This window comes from Echinops telfairi, unplaced genomic scaffold, assembly GCF_000313985.2.
Source record: "Echinops telfairi isolate 266 unplaced genomic scaffold, ASM31398v2 ScPeMD7_9;HRSCAF=40, whole genome shotgun sequence".
NCBI classification, from domain to species: Eukaryota; Metazoa; Chordata; class Mammalia; order Afrosoricida; family Tenrecidae; genus Echinops; species Echinops telfairi.
In genome coordinates, this window is record NW_022103906.1 from 33,162,557 (window position 1) to 33,182,947 (window position 20,391).

At 38.4% G+C, this 20,391-nt stretch overlaps 1 protein-coding gene across 1 annotated transcript in view; it reads right to left on the reverse strand.

Annotated features, from left to right (window-relative positions):
• Positions 1 to 4,122: 4,122 nt before the first annotated feature.
• The window catches only part of LOC101649504 (A disintegrin and metallopeptidase domain 3), a 149,656-nt gene continuing 133,387 nt past the window's right edge, over positions 4,123 to 20,391 (reverse strand). The window contains exons 19-21 of the mRNA XM_045286863.1: positions 12,622 to 12,787; positions 10,624 to 10,668; positions 4,123 to 4,290 (exon numbers count right to left, since the gene is read on the reverse strand). Coding sequence (XP_045142798.1) covers positions 4,281 to 4,290; positions 10,624 to 10,668; positions 12,622 to 12,787 — 221 coding nt within the window. The 3' untranslated portion in view covers positions 4,123 to 4,280. The remainder of the gene's footprint in view (positions 4,291 to 10,623; positions 10,669 to 12,621; positions 12,788 to 20,391) is intronic.

The window sequence follows — 20,391 nt, forward strand, 5'->3', positions numbered from 1 at the left end:
AAAGGATTGATTTTCCATCTCCGTCTACCCATGTGTGATTTAGAAGTAGTTGTCTAATCTCCAAAATTGGGGGGAAGCCTAGCTCTTCCTGTTACTACTTTGTCATTTAATTCCATTGTGGTCTGAGAGCATACAATGTAATGGATTGAATTGTGCCCCCCCAAAATGTGCATGACAGCCCTGATCCCAGGTATTTCTGAGGCAGGGTCTTTGGATCTTATCGCTTTCGCTGCTATGAAGTCATATCAGAATAGGGAGCTTTTATTCCCATTTGACTGATGTTCTTGAAAAAGCTGAAAGAAGCACCAAGAGACAAACAGTTAAAAACGGTCTCTGTTAAGATGCAACAAAAAGCAAAGAAATACCTGGTAGTACCAGAAGCAGGGCAGGACAGAGTCTTCATTCCTTGACAGTTTGAATTCTAATTAAGTCTCCCAAACTGTGAGACAACAAGTTTCTCTCTTAGAAGTCACTGAATTTGTGGTATTTTGTTAAAGCAGCCTTAAATAAACACCCAAAAGTATTAGTGCCAAAAAGTGAGGAGCTGGTATAAAAAAATCACAAAAAATTGAAAGGGATTTTGGCGTTGGGTAATGCTAGAGATGGGAAAATTTAGGAGCATGCTTGGAACAGTCGAGATTGGCTTGAGCCTGTTATGAGAGTTATGGATACTAAAGGCAGTGTCAATGATAACTCAGAAAGTAAGGAGAGGTGTTTAAAAATCATTTTATTGGGGGTTCGTACAACTCTCATCACAATCCATAAATAATCTATTGTGTCAAGCACATTTGTACATTTGTTGCCATCATCATTTTCAAAACATTTTCTTTCTTGTCACGAACAGAATATTGTCACGAATTCGACATTATGTAGTAATTGTACAAAACAAAACATGTAATATGCTACTAAATACTGGAGGAAAGATGATCCTTGTTAGAAAGTGGAAAGGAATCTTGTTGAATTGTGTTTGAATGTTTTGTGAAAAGTAAATAGTCTTGAATATTAATTGAAGATTTCTAGATACCCAAAGTGATAAATTGAAGAATAAGGTGTCCAGTAGGAAACAGATATTTAAGAATTTGAAAATTCTCAGCCTAAACACGTGGTAAAAATTTAGAACACATATATACTCTGGAGAGATCATCAAGGGAGTGACTGGACAACTATTCATTAAAAAGAGAAGATGTGATATATTGAGCCAATCTATCACCTGAACAGAAAATTTGTAAACATTGATGGAAAGGGATAGTTAGAATGAAGTAAACCAAGGTTATCAAATGACTGGGCGTCTTTATACCAAAGAGAGAGAGAGAGAGAGAGATCAATGGAGTTACTAAGCTATAAACACGTGTTATCTTTTAACCAAATGAAAGATTAATCCCGAGTGGTGCAGACACACATAATTTCTATTCTAGATGCAGGAGACAGGCTTACTGCCACCTTGGGTCTATGCGTCAGCTGTCAATGTACCACAAAAGGAAAAGACATGAGCACATACCACTGAGAATCAGGGCCCAAGTTAATCTAGAGAGTCAGCACAGAGGTAGAGGATTATTTTTACCTAGTAGCATCTGAACTTTAATTAGAGTCATGATCCCTGGATTTATCCCTTTCATAAAGAGAATTTTAACTCTATTCTTATGCCATTATTGTATAATGGAAACAGGTAACTTTTATTCTAAGTGAAATATATGGAGACAAATTTTGTCCCAGAATTAACTTTATCGAAAAGTTCATTCACCCAAAGTGAGATGATATAGAATACAACAATAGAAGAATAATGAGTAACCATTAACATGCATTTCCAATTATTCCCTTATGCTTAAATTCTATCATTTCTGAGATGTTTTCCTTTTTTTGTTCTAAAAATAAAAAGCAAGTTCCAAAAGTTTTTTATTGTTTGAAAGTAGCACACGAAAACCAGGCAGAGAAGTCCCGGAGGAAATGGTGGTCATGTTTCACTGGGATCTGCCCTGTGGTCCTTCCTCTTCGAAGCATGTAGAGATTTTTCTTTTTATGCTAGTCCACCTTTATTTTGATCACAATGCAATCCAAGTATGAGTTTTAAAAATGCAGTTTATCTTTTAATACTTCCTGCCCACATTCCTTTAAATAGGGAAGAAAAAAAGGGCTCAATAGCTTCTCAGAGCCTATTTAGCCAGTTTCCCCACCTATTGCTTCAAAAACAGACTGTAACTCAGTCTTCCAAAAGCCTTCTTAAACTGTAGCCCATTCTGCTCAATCCAGGGGCCGCAGTCCTGACGGGTGACTTCTACAGTCTCCAAAGGTGAGGATGGGAACGCGGTTGAAGGCACCTGGGAGGGATCTTCAGCAGACTGAGGACCATTGGGAAACTGCACGGAGACAAATCTTGTCAACAAGATGCCAGCTCCTTGTTGGTACAAGGCAGGAGAATGTCACTCATTGAAGGTGACCCACCCATGACCACCAGTCGATTTCATGCTGCAGTAAGTTAAGGCACCACGTGTGATGGAGCTCCAGGGGTCTTCTTTGTCTCCGACTTGAACTATACTGCAGTCAATCATGGAAACAAGCCTCCCCAAATCACAAAGCTGCCTCCCGACGGTGGTGCCCTGGTTTTAATTACTGTCCAACTTCCTCGTAGTCTACGGTTGACTCCCACTGGAGAATTGCAAAAACCTTTGGTTGCTTGGAAGAGACCCCCACCTATGGTGCCCAGTGTGGAGGCTCCATCACAGTCATCTACAATGCTCCACGGGCAACGGTCAAGGGCGCCCACTCCTTCATCTTGACTCCAGCTGTGTGAGCCGTGCCGGGCAAACTGGGCGAACTCTGACCCCACAATGTCCATTCTTCATTTATTTTTTCATCTAATAAGCAATGTTTTACTTCTTCCAAAACATCTCATTCCTTTTTTTTTTTTTAATTTGTAAGCACATGAATTTATTGTCTGGAAAGTATCTTACAGCTTCTTTTAAAAATTTTTTATTTTAATAAATCATCTTATTGGGGGCTCTTACAGCTCTTATAACATTCCATACATCCATTGTATCCAGCACATTTGGACATATGTTGCCATCATTACCTATCTCATTCTTAATATCAGTTTATTTCCTTCCCTTTAAAAAATATGGCATAAAAATTTAACAGAAATAAAAGTAATTCTTGACAGGAACATGTTATTCTTTCTCTCTACAAACTAACTTGGTCTGTTAAAGCTATAACCCTAGAGGTCTTCTGTGGTAAATTGAATGGCTGCACAATCGAGTCAAACAGCTCATTAGTCATTGCAGAGCTGTATGGACTTGGTCAGGACACTCTGAGCCTATGTAATGAGGTCCTTACACCCCTGGCCTCGGAGGAGCTTTCCTTTTCACGAAGACTTTGTTGGCTCTAATAAACCCCAGGTCATTGAAGAATAAATAGAACCTCACTGCCATAAACTCACCACTACATCCCCAGGAGTCCTCAACAGTCTCCAGATTGGCTGTTGCACCCCTGCCCATTCACAACACCATTAAATAGGCGGAAATACACCCATCTCAGGAAGGTAGGAAAATGGGTGATGGAGAACAGAAGGGGAAAATGTTACCTAGAATAATCTGACATCTGTGAAGAGAGCAATTTTGGGTTCCTCCAAATGGCAAAGATATACCATAGTTACAATTTACATGGATGCAGTGCTCAGTATGGCCTTACCAAGATGTAATGTCCTTTGCATGTGACCCAGTGGGTTGTGCTTTGGACTGACAAGCCCAAGGTCGCCACCCATTGTTCCATGGCAGAAAGATGCTCCCTTAAGATGTATAGCTTCGGAAACCCTCAGGAGGAGGTCCAATTATGCCCCATAATGTCACTATGAATCAGAATTTATTTGATGGCAGGGAGTTTGGTTTTTGAGTATTCAAAATTCTGGAATGTACAGGAGAGCAGCATAATAAGCTACTGAAGAAATATGAACTTTTGATTCTGAGATTAGAGCAGTCAGTGTGATTATAGGCAGCTTAAGGCCTCCAGCAGCAGTGGACTGTTTTGATCTTGGGATAAAATAACCATCTCTGGAGTTAAGATAATGCCAATGTCATTATTTTTAACTAACAGATCGCAGTGGTTGCAAAAATCAATAGATAGATGCTTGTATAATTTCAGAGGATTTATTTTCACTGATGAACTTGAAAACCCTATACCTTAACAAAAGGATATATGAGCAGATTTTTTTCACTCTTGAATAAGCGTCATTCGTGGTTACTTTCTTGGTAATATCCTTTTGTTCTCCTGTGGCTTCTTGACATCAATGCTTAGTAGCTGCTGTAAAACAAACACATTGTTAAGAAAAACAGAATGATTTAACTATGTAACAATAGGAACCTCAATTAAAATTAGTATAAATAAGGCAACTTGCGTTGCAGTACAAGAAGATTCTATGGGCAAAATATCATACAGAGAAGAAAGCATCGAATAACAGATGATTTGCAGAAGGGTATGGAGGAGAGGGGAAGCCTGAAATCCTTTTGCAGGGCCACACATGGGTTATGCCTCCCGTGAATGCCCTCTGATCCGAGTGAGAAATGTGAATAGCCTTGTCATCAGACAGAGAACATTGCAAATATGTTCTGGCAGATGTAGTTAGGTTAAAATGTAATATCTTACAATTAGATCTCCTTGTCAACCATTTTTAAATTGTTGCAGCTAAAAAAAAAAAGTGAAGAAGATTAAGCCATGGTGGAACCCCTCTGATCATGAACCAGGCATGTGAATCACCCTGTTAACACGCAGAGTGCATTAGAAAGTGGATTGCTGCAGGTACAGTTAGGTTAAAAGTTAGCACCCTATCATTTGATCTTCCTTATGATCCATTTAAATGTGTTCTAGTGTTTTATATTTTCTGCTTTCTTTTCTATTGAGGTTTTTATCTGTTTTAATTTGTTATTCTTGTTTTGGTTTTTTTGGTTGCTTGTTTAATATTTTTCTGTTTATGGAAACCAGGACTGGGAAAGATATAGAGCTCGTACCTGAGGATGGATGGTTATTTGGGGGCATGACAGGGAGGATGGGAGGAAATGGAACACTAATAATGCTGAATACAAGAATGAAGAAAATGTTCTAAAACTGTGGTGATGACTGTACAACTCTTCTTGATATGATTGAACTATTGAATTGCAAGATATGTGAATTAAATACCAATAAAACCGCTGGGGGGAAAAGATGGAAGAAATACACAGAGTCATTTCACCAAAAAGAACTGTTTGATATTCAACATTTCAAGAGGTAGCTTATGATCAAGAATCTGTGGTACTGAAGGGAAAATTCCAATGTGCTCTAAAGGCATTAGCAAACTCAAAGAAACAAAAACAAAGAAAAGGCTCCAGGAATTCATGAAATGCCAATTTAAATGTTTCAAACAGTTGATGAAGCATTGACAGTACTCAATTACCAATGCCAAGTAATTTGGAAGGCAGTTCCCCAGGCAACTTACTAGGAGAAATCAATATTTGTAGCCCTTTTAAAGGAAGATGATCCAACAGAATGCAGAAATTATCCAACAATAGAATTACTCTCACATGTAATTAAAACTTTTATGAAGATCATTCAGCAGTGATCACATCTGTACATTGTTCACCACAGGTTCGGGCAGATTCTGAAGAGGACATGGAACAAAGAAAGTTGTTGTTGGCATCAGATGGACGTCACTCAAGAAGAGAGGGCCATAAAGATGTCTAATCTGTTGTAAAGACTGTTCAAAGGCATTCGACTCCATGGAACACAAACAAAAGACTGTGGATAACCTTGAGAAAGGTGGAAATTCCCGAACAATTAATTGTGTTCATTAGGAAGCTATCCACAGACCAAGAGGTAATCTATGGAACAGAACAAGGAAATATTGTATGGTTTAAAATGAACAAAGGTTTGTGTCAGGGTTGTATCCTCCAACCATACTTATTCATCTGAATGATGAGCAAATAATCGGAGTAGCTGAACTAAATGAAGCAGAATACTACATCAGGATTGGAGGAAGGCTAATTAACTATTTGTGATATGCTGATAACTTAACTTGCTTGCTGAAAGTGAGGAGGATTAGAAGACCTTGCTGATGAATATCAAATAGTATAGCCTTCAACATGGCTTATGTGTTAGTCTAGGTAAGCTAGAGAAACAAAGTCACAGAAACTCATATGTACAAGAGAGAGTTTTATACAAAGGTAAGTGTACTTTAAGAAAGCATCCAAACCCAGTGTTGTCCAAGCCCATAAGTCCAACATTAGCCTATATGTCCGACACCAATCTACAAAGTCTTCCTCAATCTCACAAAAACACACGCAGTGATGCCCACTGCAGAAGGAAAGCCGAGTCAGTGAATATGTAAGCATCTCAGCACTGGCAGGGGTCCCCACGCGGCTGCTCCAGCACCCAGGGCTGCATCAGGGTAGGTCCATGTGGCTTCTCCTCGGTGTCTTGCAGGAAGTGAGCCTTGCTAGCTGAAGCAGGGAACTGGCTAAGGCAGCTGCACCCTGGTCCAACCATCAGGAAGCAAGAGACCCGAGAACTAGAAGGTGAGGCTCACCGAGCCATTTTATCTCCCCGCCCTTCAATTAATCCCACCTGTGTTTTTCATCCAGGTTGGTACAATAAACCATAACTATCTCAGATTACAATTTATTATATAGAAAACAAAAATACTCATATCTGGACCAATAGGTAACAGCAAGATAAACAGAGAAAAGGATGAGGTTGCTGCATATTTTAGCTTGCTTGGATTCACAATCAATGCTCCTGGAAGCAGCAGTCAAGAGACCAAATGACCCATTGCGTGGGGCAAATCTACAGTATAAGACCTCACTAAAGTGTTGAAAGCAGAGGTGCTACCTTGAGGACTATGGTGCTCCTGTCCCAACCCATGGTATCACCTCATCTGTATGTGAAAGGTGGATACTGACTGAAAAGACTGAGGAAGAACTGATGCATTCGAATTATGGTGCTGGCAAAGACTATTGAAAGTGCCCAGGGACTACCAGAAGAACAAACAATCTGTCTTGGAAGAAGGACAGCTAGAATTCCCATTAGAACCGAGAATGGTAAGACTTCATCTCATGTACTTTGGACGTGTTATCAGGAATGAGCCATGTCTGGGAAAGGACCTGATGCTTGGCAAAGTTGAAAGTGAGGGAACATGTGGAAGACCCTAGAGCAGTGGTTCTCAACCTTCCTAATACCGCGACCCTTTCATACAGTTCCTGGTGTTGTGGGGACCCCAACCATAAAATTATTTTCATTGCTACTTCATAACTGTCATTTCGCTACTGTTATGAATGGTAATGTAAATATCTGATACGCAGGATATATTTTCATTGTTACAAACTGAACATAATTAAAGCATAGTGATTCATCACAAAACAATACATAATTATATATTGTGAAATATTTATTTCTAATGACAAATAAATGAAATTTTGCCTTAAAGCATGGCGTAGCATGGGTAACAGTCTTCACGCCGGGTACTCATATGTGGGTGTATCTGCATGTGGGCAGACCCGCCTGGAAACGGATAGATGTCTCGGTTCCCAAGACCATCAGAATTATGTGTTTTCCGATGGTCTTAGGCGACCCCTGTGAAAGGGCCTTTCGACTCTCAAAAGGGTTGCAACCCACAGGTTGAGAACCGCTGCCCTAGCTGATAGGAATTGACCCAACTGCTACAGCCCTGAGCTCACACATAACAGCAATGCTGAGGATGGGCCGCACAGTGCAGTGGGTCATTCTCTTGTACATTGACTTGCTGTGTGGTGGAACTATCCTGAGACTATCCAACAACAACAAAATATAAACTATTGAGATCATTAATCCCTGTGATCCATGTAATCTGTAAATCCACATCTATTTTCCTAAAAAAATGTAACAATGCCATTAAAAGGAAACATTGTAAATTTGGTATTTATATATGTTTCTTTACATAGTGTTTAGCTTTATATAGCTAAAAGAAGGTCATTAGTGGAGAAATTGACCCAAAAAAATATGTGAAGAAGGAAAAACAATAAGTAATCATTAGATCATACTTATTTGTAGATGAAGACTACTTCCAAAAAAACCACTTGCATTTCCAACAGGTGTCTCACTACAGTTATCAATGTTCAAAACCCATTATTTGAATTAGCTCTTAGCCCACTATACTATGTGTCATTGGCAAAAGATGTCACCATTAACTGCGTGAGAACATGGAAGTCTGATTCTATCTTTTACTCTCAACCAAATGCAGCCGCCTAGTTACAACTCCAGTCCCTCCACCACTGTTTCCTCTGTTGAGATGCTTTGTTTCTTTCCTGCGTATCACCCCGGCTTCATCACTCCTTTCCTGCATTTGTATACTCAGTAGTCTCTTGGCTATTTTACTGATCAGAAGAAGATGGAATGAGAGCAGCGCCGGGGCTCGAGGCAAGAGGAATTAAAGGAATGCCTCTTGGTATTCCTTGGAAAACTTGGAAAAAGTCCCAGCCCCATGGGCGTGCTTCACGGATGTTGGGACGGCCAAATCAACAGCAACCACTTTCATACTTCTCAAAACCAGGAAAACACTCTTCTTTGATTGTGTGCAAGGTAAGCACAATCCAGAATTATAACTTGTTCTCTAGAGATGTCTTCATTAAGTGCAAAATGGCACAGAGGCTACATCTGACCTCCTCTGGTTACACAAATGAAAGGGAGACTACATCTCCACACCAGCCAGACTAAGGCCGATTGCCACAATGAAGAGATCAGACAAGCTTCTGCTATCCATCTTTCTCTACCCTATTCTGGCACCAACAGCCTCTCCCACAAAATGCCACATGATATTAACCATCTCAATGAGAGAGAGATGGACAGCTGACAAAGAGAAAATAAGCTTCACAAGACATTTTATTGATACTTTTTCCATAAGTGCCCAAGAGAAGTCTCTGATTCTTTGTATAAGCTTCTCTCCATACAATCTACTTAGAACTACATTCATCCTCGGGGCCAATAATTTCTCCCTGCATTCCATACAGATTCTAAGCATAGCCTCTTTGTCAAATGCAAATGGGGTGCAAGCATTGAGAAAGTCATTAAAAAAAACCCGAAAAGGCATCTGGAAACAAGATGGAAGGAATACCTCAGAAAGAACGGGTAGACAGGCAGCAGTTGTCGAGAGGCAGCATACGTGTTGCCCGGAAGGAAGAAGTCCAAACTACCCTAAGGGCATTCGGGAAACTAAGTCTCCAGAAGCTGACAGACTGTCACCTGCAATGTTTCCACAAACTAATACAAAACTGGAACCTCGCACTAGTCTATGCCTAGCAATTTGGAAGAGCACTACTTTGCAAAATAAAATATTATAACTAAATGTGCAAAGACTACAAATCATAAATCCAACCAGGAAGCATATATTCAGAATATCTTAAATGGAAAGGACTATATAAAAATCAATCTTGGAGTTATAATATTGAGAGATTTTGTGGGAAAAATATTGGATGATGCATGAATCATAAAAAGACTAGAGAAAGCATATCAAAATGTATTTATTTTACCAAAAAACATTGGTTGGCACTCAGCCATTTCAGATGGTGGCACATGATTATAAACCAGTGTTGCTGAAGGAAGAAGTCTAAGCTGCACAGAAGACATTTGTGAAAAACAAGATGTCGGGATTTGATAGGATGCCAATTAAACGTTTCAAAAAGTTGAAGCACTCATTGTTCTATGCCAAGAAAATTGGGAGACAGCTACCTGGCCAGTCTACTGTTAAGAGATCCATATTTACTTACATTCATTCCAAATAAAGGTGGCCAGAATATTGTGAAAATGGTTACACAAGATCATTATTGTCACACACGAGTAAAATTCTGATGAAGATAATAACTACAAGCTGGTGCACCAGCGCATCGTTGGCAAGCTGTCAGAAGTTCAAGATCATTTCAGAAGACTAAAACTAGGGACATCATTGGTGACCTCAGATGGACCTTGGCTGAAAGCAGAGAATAGCAGAAAGGAGCTAACCTATGTTTTATTGAATATGCAAAGGTATTTGACGATGTAGATCATAACATAGTTTTATCAACTTAGAGAAAAAATCAACCCCAGAGCCTTTCATCGTGTTCGAGCACAACCTGGACAAGGACTGAGAGGCAACCACTTCGTTTAAAACCAGGAAAAATAAGTGTCGGGTTTGAGCATTTCAAAATATTTTTCAGTCTGCATGCTGATCGTATCATTTGGGAAGCTTGACTATATGAAGATCATCAGGACTAGGGGTTCATTAGCAACCTGCGCTGTATAGATGACACAGCTTGCATGATGAATGGAAAGACGATTTGAAACACACATGAGAATCAAAGGCAACAGCCTTCAGTGTGGATTCCATCTCACTGCAAACAAAACTAAACGTCTAACGGACTAGCAATGAGATAGATATAGTTGAAGTAGCCAGGTGCCTGGACAGAAAAAGAAATATGCAAGACGGGTGTGGAGACAGGCAGTGTTCTGTTGTATGGAGTGTTTCCATGTTTTGACACTCACTGGATAGCACCTAATAAAAACAGCAACAACATACTCAGATTTTGTTAAAAAATAGAAACCAACTGGTCATATTGTTTTCATTTTGTCAACATTTAGCTTTCTGTAATTCACACATACCTCTCAGTAAGGCTGCTGTTACTGTTGCTGTCTTCTAATACAGATCTGGGGGTAAAAACCATAGCATTTGTTGGAGTAGGAAACATTGAAATCTTGATACACTTATTTGTGTGAAGAACTCAGTTAATATGCACTAATGTTGACTTGACGTCCCATGTTCTATTCTGAGCTCCTGTGTTTGCTCATTTTTGAATGGCGGTCTATATTTCAAGGCATTTAAGCAATTTAAAATTTTAACTAAAATCGAACTTCATATTTTTCCTCTGCTATATTTATATGGAACATGTCATATGATATAGCTTCTGCAGAGTTAAGACATTAATTTGCAATTAAAATGTCAAATTTATATATTTTCATCCATGTGGCATATAAACAAGTATAGAATTCGTTGCAATAGAATTCATTGCAATGGAATTTCTTTTTTATCTTTACATATAAATAGGCAAAGAATTAGTTCCAATAGAATTTCATTTTCATTCTTTCATCATGAGGGCTCTTTATCTTTTAGTTACATGTAATGGTATTTTTACAGCTTCCATTTTTCTTTGCAATTATTTCTATGTATGGTCCCTATTAGAGTGGAGGTAGTCCTTATTGAAAGGTCCTGGTAGGCGGATGATATACCTGGCTCATATACCAACGGCCTGTTGCTTACAGGTGACGGACTCAGGTTTGAACATCTGGGGCAAGATTTACAGTTCTGAATTCTAGCTGAATTCAGGTACACTTTCCAGCTAGTTGTTTCTATCTATTACGATTATGAACTGAAAGGCACTGACTATGGACAGATTATTGATATTTTACTTGAAAATGACTATAGAAAAGGGTTGAGAAGGTTGTGCTAGACAATTTGCAAATAGAAACAGTCATTTTGTCAACAGCAGTTACAGACAAGAAAAAATGATGTCAATCATGGAACCTGTCAGTGACGGAGAGAAGGGCTGTACTTGGCGACCATTCGGCTCACTCTCATCCTCTGCGCTTCAGCTCCCCAGGACAGCTCAGCCTTTGGCAGCCCTGTGACACCCCTTATGTTCCCTCTGGCAGTCATTCTCTGACGGCCCGAAAGTGGTGATTCTCACCTGGGGATCCTTTACCACAACACTGCCAAAATTAAGATTTCATCTCTAGCCACTCTTCATAATTTTTGCAAGATGCATTCAGAAAGAGCACCGGAAAGACCTATGTTAGACCATCTACTTTAGTCATGTAAAAATAATGTATGGTTTAGCAGATTAATGATAGATAGATAGATAGATAGATAGATAGATAGATAGATAGATAGATAGATAGATATCAATAATGCAGTATGATGGCCTGCATTTAATAGGCTTTGCTAACTTGTTGGTCAGTAAAATTAAACAAGTTGGCATGTAAAGGGACGTTGGAATGTTTGTTACTTTATGTCCCTCTACAAAACCGCGGACCCGAGGGCCATCGGCCTTTGGTGGACAAAAACAAGAACCTATTTTTGAATTTTCTTTTCTCTAAATGTGGATTAGAAGATTATACCCTATTTTAAGATAGCGATGAGGAAAAATACTATGCATGTGTATTCTTAATTATGATTTTAGAAATTATGTGCAACATTATATGTAAAATGGAGAATCCTGTTGTGTCCCCTGCCTAAATTTTTTGTCATATCTTGTTTTTTCTCTCTTTCCATGTATTTTACGCATAAAACAAGCTTCTATGCCTTTTATTTTTTTGGTAATACATCTCATTGGAGAAAGCGAATGCCAATGAGAGAAAAACCGAATGCCAATCATAGTCAGCCTATGATTCTATTTGAAAGGCATTGACTATTTACTGAGCAGCTACAGTGATTATATCTATGAACATAAAGAATCTGAGCATAACTTGATATATATTGACACATTATCACTAAATGTTTTCACTCATGTAATACATAACTGACTACAGACTTATATAGTTTGATTTTCACTCTTCTTATATTGATTTATAATATTAAATATCAAAATAGGTCAATATACTTACCCTCCACTGACTGCTTTTCCTCTGTTCCATAATCCCTTCACTGTATTCCATTTTAGAATGATAATGGCAGTTAAAACAAGGAAAGGCAAAAAAACGTATAAACTGATCAAGAGGCCTTTATGTTGAGGAGCAGCTCGTTGCTTTACAAACAAAGCTGTATTTAAGTCTGAAAACATAAGAGTACTTTTTAATTTTTACAAAAATTTTATTTCAAGAATATACTAATTAAATCATAAAGTGTAGAAATAAAGTAATTCAGTAGTGGCATAGATAAATTTTAATCCAAAAGGTGTTTTCCAAAGTTTAATATATATTTTATGTAAATGAAATATATTATGTACATATAAAGGACATGTATTTATTTTCAATCTTTAGATATATGTTCTAATGTTGAATCACACTTCTTTACCTGGCATAAATCCCATTTGACCATAGTGCATTATTTTTTGATAGATGGTGAGTAATCTGTTGTTAATTTTTGCATCCATGGTCATAAGAGATATTGGTGTGCAGTTTTCCATCTTTGTGGTGTTTTTGTCTGGTTTTGGTATCAGAGTTAAGCCAGATGCACAAAATAAATTTGGGACTTTGCTATCATTTTCCGTATGATGGAATAATCTGTGTAGAATTCATGACGATCCCTCTTCGAATACTTGGTAGAATTTCCCAGTAAAACCATCTGGTCCTTGAATTTTCATGGTTTTAACTTTTTTAATGGCCTGCTCTATTTCCCCTGTGCCATGGGTCTATTGACATTTTCTCCCTCAGTCTGCAATAATTTGGGTAAATTGTGTTTCTAGAAATTTGTCAATGTCATCGAGTTTTTCAAAATACTTTGGAGTACAGTTTTTCATGATGGTGTGTGATTATTCTTTCACTTCTATTTACTTCTCATGTGACGTCACTCTTTTCATTTCTAATTCAACATGTGGCCATCTGGTTTTTCCCTTGTTAAAGGTGCCAATGGCTTGTGAATTTCTTTTCTGGTTAGTTTTCCGTTGCTTTCCTGTTTCTCGGTTCATTTTTTCTGCTCGATTCTTTGTAAATTCTTTGCTCCTGCTAGTTGAGGGTTTATTTTGTTGTTCATGTACTAGTTGTTAAAAATGCTCTGAAAAGGCAGTTTTATCCCCATTTTTTCACATGTGCACTGATGGCTATAAACTGCCTTCTGATAACTACTTTTGCTGTGTCCCAAGGTTTTGGTATGTCGTGTTCTCATCCTCATTTGCATCAAGGAATTTTTAAATTTCTGTTTCTTGTTTTTGTAAAGTTGGTCTCTCTTATTTTGTCCTATAGTGTTGATGGAAGTTCTCTTCCATACTTTCTTGTATGATTTTTTTTTCGGCAGATATCATTTTCTTCTTGCTCCAGGATTCCAATAAGACATAGGTTGGAACTTTTTATGGTGCCCAAATAATTTGTAGGTTTTCGTCAGATTCCTTTGCTGTTTTTTGTTGTTCTCTTGTTATTTGTATTCAAAAGAAGTGTCTTTGAGCTCAGTGATTTGGCTTTCCTTTTCTTTGATCCTATTACTTAGTTATTTTCTATGTTGTCTTCTACAATCTATTCATTTCTTTTCTGGACCACTATTTGCTGTAGAGTTTCTAGTTTTTCCATTCTTTTCTCCATCACTTGAAGGAATCTAAAGACCATTCTCCTGAATTATATCTCTTGTACATTCTAGGGCCTCTTATTCCAAGTAGTACTTTGCATCTGAGTGTTGTTCAGTTGTTTGTGACTGTTTTACTTTTTTGTGTGTACTTTGATTGATTGCTTTTTTTCTGCAGCATCTTGGTGCACCTGTTAGTCTTGAGTGCACTGCTGGGGTGTGGTGGGCCATTGAACCTATTGGGTCTCTGTACTGTCCAGGACCTTCTTTGCCTGATCTCAGGGACAGTCAAGTGCTTCCTTGCCAGGCTGCTAGGATGATCATTGCCTGCCTTTCATGGGAATAGTGAGGTCTGAGGCCTCTCTTGCCTGGGATGGAAAGGGTTGAGCCTTCCTTGTCAGGTCACAGGATGAGCACGTCCTACTTGGCCCTTTACTGGGGACAGCTGGGGCCTTCCCTGATGGGGGATGGCAAGAACCTTCCTTATCTGGTGGTGGGGGTGCCTGGAGCCTTCTTTGCTGAAGGAGTGGGCTAACTAGAAACCACATTTCAAAGGGACAGGGATGCCCAGGGCCTTCCTTGCTGGGGTTGTTGGGATGATGGGGCCCTTCCTTAATAGGGGTCAGGGTTAGATATATATTTTATCTTCATATACTTTTCTTACAAAATATATTCTGTATTTTTTTCCATATCGTATTCTATTTGTAAACTTCTGCTTGTAGCATATTAAATAAAGATTATTATTTAAGACTGGGCTTTTCAATTTATGAAATAGAGAAAAATATTTTAAATTATTTATGAAAATTTGACATAATAGATTTTTAAAGTATTATTAAATGTAAATTTTATTAAATATATGTAGTCTTTATATAAAATATTGTGTGGTAATTTTATAAATTATAAAAATAGATATTACTACAGATGTTTACAAGAAAAATACACCCACTCCACACTGGGATCTCAATGATTTCATCTCACATTTCACACTTGTGACAATAGTGAAAAAAATCAACCATTCAACTTTTTGTATGTTATTGATGTGTATCAGGAAGTAAAGAACACTAAGGTGTGAGATAAGAGTAATTCTGTCTGTAATGGCTAATAATATATGTTAGCTTGTTTAGGCACAATTTTCATAATAATATATTCATCCTCCATTCTGTAATATAATTTGTCATCACAATTTCACACTAATGACCTGGTTCTTGGATCATTATCATGTTGATAAGTACACAAAAATATAATTAGAGAGAAAATAAAATCTATGGAAACTTTGTCCTGTCAAGAAAAAAAACACAATAAAAATAACAATCAAAACAGCTTAATAACAAAACAAAATGAACTTAAACACAAAACAAATGATTTATTAATTTAGGCATACAACCATAATGCTTTTTCATTAAATTTAATCATTTATTTCCATCATGACAATGCAGCTGGCTAATTGTTCTAGGGTAACAAGGGCTTACCTATGAGAAATTTTTTGTGAAATTGCACACCATGAGGAAAATTTTCTTACTTTCACCTAAATCACAGGCCCCTATTGGTTAATGATAGGGCAAACTATTAGAATTTTGGATTCAAAAATCTACTATCCTCTACAAAAATCTATTCTCCTTTTTAGAAGCAGCTTTGGTCTGTTACTGGGCCTTATATCCATCACAAATTGGGTACTGTCTGGCCCTCAAAGTAGTAAAGTTGGATATGCACAGCAGCATTCTATCACTAAATGGAATTAACATACAAGAGACCTTGCTAGAGCAGGACCTGAAAGTATAAGTACACTGCATGAAGAAGTGGCCCAAATACCCATCATCTCCTTACTTGCCACAGTATCATCCTCTCCGTTTGCACCTATGGCCCCATGGGGAGTCTTTTATGATCAGTTGACCGAGGAAGAGAAAACTTCTACTTGGTTTAGAGGTTTCTGCACGACATGCAGGTACTACTCAAAAGTGGACAGCAGGAGAACAATATCCCTTCTCTGGGCTCTCCGTGGAGGACAGTGGTGAAGGTAAATCCTCCCAATGAGCAAAACTTTGGGCAGTAAATCTTGATGTTCATATTTATTAGAAATAGAAATGGCCAGATATTAACCTGTATACTGATTCATGGGCTATGGTCAATCGTTTGACCAAGTCATCCTCTTTCTCTACTACCTCCTGTTCTTGCCTAATGGGTTCATGAAAAAAGTGGCCATGGATATGGACTTTCACTCATTAAAGCCAACTTGGCTACTGGCACTGCTGAGTACCCAATTGGTCAGCAGCAGAAACAAACACTGAGTCAGAAATATGGGACCATTCTTTAGGGAGATCAACTAACAACCTCGTGGTAGGTTGATTACATGGGATTAGTTCCATTATGAAAAGGGCAGTGTTTTGTTTTTACTGGAATAGACACTAGGCATATAGATTTGCTTTCTGTGCATACAAGGCTTCTTCCAAAACTACCATTTGTGGACTTATAGAATGTCTCCTCCATGGGCATGGTATCCCACACAACATTACCTCAGGTCAAGGGATCTGCTTCAGAGAAAATGAAGTGCAACAAGACACCTATTCTCATGGAATCCACTGGTCCTACCATCTTCCCCACCCTCCTGAAGCAGGTGGCTTAATAGAATGATTGAATGCCCTTCTAAAGACACAATTACAATGCTAACGAGGTACCTTACAGGGTTGAAGAGATGTTCTACAGAAGGCTAAATATGCATTAAACTAGTGGCCAATATGGGGTACCTTTTTTCCAGTAACCAAGACTCATAGTTCCAGGGACTAAGGGCTGAAAATGGGAGTTGCAGCACTCACAAGTGGCCCATTGACAACATTTTTGCTCCCATTCATGAGACGCTATGCTCTGTTGTCCTGAAGGTCTTAGTCCCAAAGGTCTTAGTTTCCATTTGCCCACAGATTCCACTGAACTGGTGATTATGAACACTTCCTGGCTATATTGGGCTCCCCATGCTTCTAAACTAAAATGCTATTTAAAAGGCTACTGTATTGAGTGGTGTGATTAATCCTGACTCTTAATAAGCTATAAGCAGAAGATTCCAAATAGAGTACTATAGTATAAAATATATTATGTAAGAAAAAACATAAAGACTTGATTATATATATATAGATAGATAGATCCCTGACCCCTAATAAGGAAGACCCTGGGTGTCCCTGTCCCTTTGCAAAGTAGTTTCTAGCTATCCCGATGCCCCCAGCAAAGAAAGACTGTATTTGGAATCCAGGAAGTACCTTAGACCATCTGCACTACTACAATGTACAATGTTTAAAGTAAACGATAAACTACCGAAACCCAATTCTGGCATGACTACTAATGCCCCAGACTCTTCAGGAATGAAGGTTTGGGTTACCCTAGCAGGCAAACAACCATGACCAGCTGAGGTACTTTCTGAGGGTAAAGGAAATACGGAATGGCTTGGAGATGAAGGTAGTTACTGGCGACATGACCCATTGCTTAATTGAGGACAGTAATTGTTATGAGCATTTCCTCTGGTATATAAGTATAAAATATTTTTGTTTTGTTCACTTATATAAATTATAAATAGGGCTAGAGTGTTTCGGTTGTACCAGTGTTAGTTGTATCATTCGAAGCACAATATGACTTTATTATTGTCTTTTCTTGGGGATTATGAATGATTTAAGGAGATATGCACAGTGCCAGTTTGAGAATGGGTAGACTGGGGTAGTTAGGTTTTGTGTCAACTGTCATGGATCAGGATTTTCAGCAATTTGGCAGTAAATCCCACATAATGTGACCTAACACAACTTAATCAACTCCATGATGCAATCTAAGATAATGTATTCAACTCTGTAAACCGCCAGTAGCTTTGATGGAGGGAAGCACCCTTGATTAGGTCTGAGCTTTGATGCAACTGGAAAACAGACTCTTTGGGGTGGACCCTGTTTCTTGTCTCTTGACCTGTCTGATCGTTTGCTGATCCCAGGAGCCATCAGTAGACTGCTGATCTTGGGCTCATTTGACTTTCTGTTGGCCAGCATATGGTCATCCTGCTTCACCTTCTTACTTCCTGGTTTTCAGCCCCCACCCACCGCACCCCGCTCCCTAACGATACAAGTCAGAAGAAGCCTCCAGTTTAACATCTGATGCACGGATTTGAACCAGACTGGATTTACCAGTTTCCACAGTTGTGTGAGTCATTTCCTGACACTAATTTCTTTTTACGCATGCACATAAAAGCATCACCAGTTTTGCTTATCTGGATAGCCCAGAATAGCACAGATGTCAAAATTACCTAAAGTCATCAATATCCATCACATTGCCAAGAGGCTACCTTACAAAAAAAAAGAAAGCTACACTTCAATTTATAGAGAACCCCCAAAATTAAAGCAGTCTTAAAACAAAACAGAGCGTGGGGACTCAAACTTCTTGATCTCCAAACATATTAATTATGCAGACATATTTCACTCAAGATAATATGATATAAGTATTATCTCATATTTAGAATAGATGGCCCTACTTTAGAGTCAATCACAACGACATGATGGAGGAAACCTTTCGGGACCTTCATTTGCTCATTTGATGATGAATTATTACTCAAAATGAAAAGACAGTTGTAAACATTTATTAATAACTGGAACCTGGAATGTACAAAATATGAATCTAGGAAAATTAGAAGTTGTCACAAAAGAAATGTGGCACATAAGGATTGATGTCCTAGGTGTTAGTGAGCCGAATGGACGGGTATTGGCCATATTGAATCAGAGAATCAGAAGGTTTACTATGCCTGGAATGAAAGATTCTATAGGAATGTAACCACATTCATCATCAAATAGGACATTTCAAGAACTATCTTAAAGTACAGTGCTGTCTGTGATAGGATACTATCTATCCTCATATAAGGAAATTCAGTCAATACAATTGCTATTCAAATTTATACACCAACCACTAAAGCTAGTGATGGAGAATTTGAAGAATTTTGCCAGTATCATCAGTATGACAGAAAACCAGATGAGCTATGAGATGATATCCTGAACATCATACATGAAGAATGCAAAAAGTCAGTATAAATACAGAAAAGAACATATCTACTTTGTCCCTAAGCTAACTTTAGTTTGAAAATCTTCCAAGGAATGCTTATAAATTAAAAGTCCACAGAGCAAACGAGATAAAATATGGCTACAAATCACTGAAAATTTTATTAAATAAAAATATTAATGTATCATTTCATATATGCTCCATCTAGGTATATGATAGATTTTATGTCAACTTGAATCAGCTGGGTTCTCAGTAGTTTGACAGGAATCCTCCATGATGTGGTCTAACACAACCTAATCAACTCCATGATGGGATTTAACATAATATATTCAACTCAGAGCAGCCAGGAATTATGCTGGACCTTAAACAGATCATAGCCTTGATGTAATAGGATAAAGCCTCATTGGGGGGGTGGCCTGCTCCTTTTTAAAGAAGACTCCGTGGGAAAACTTGGTACTTTTTCTGAGTCTGAACCCTGCATGTTTTGGGTGGTTTTGTTTTTTTCGACTTCCTGCTATAGTAACAGTCGATCCCAAGAGTCATCAGCAGGCTGCCAACCTTGGATTCACTGGACTAAGCATCCATCAGCTTCTGGTCTTCCTGCTTCATTTTTCTGTTTCCTCGTTTATCAACTCACTCAGCTACCTGACTCAGGAGACGTTTCCAGCTTACTAATTGAGTCACAGAATTGAACCAGACTGGACTGACTCACGTCTACAACCATGTGAACCATCTTTTGACATAAATATCTTTCAACACATATAAGTACCACAGGATTTACTTCTCTTGAGAACTCAGTGAATCACTATGGCTATACACTTTTGATGGTGTTGTTTCTCTCTCTCTACTTGTTCCCTGTTGGTTTTATTCTTTGGTGGTTTGTGTGTTGCTGTGATGCTGGAGACAATCTCACTGGAATTTCAAATGCCAGTAGTATTACCCAAAGTGAACAGGCTTCATCAGAGTTTCCAGACCTAGAGCAGACTATGAAAAAGGAATTGGCTGCCCACTTCAGAAGAAGTGGCCACTAAAACCTGATGAATAGCTTCAAAACATTGTCAGACACTGAAAGTCTGATGAATGGACGGAGAACATTGGCATAAACAGTGCCAGAGGATGGGGCCCTTGGGTCAGGAGACACTAGAAATGTG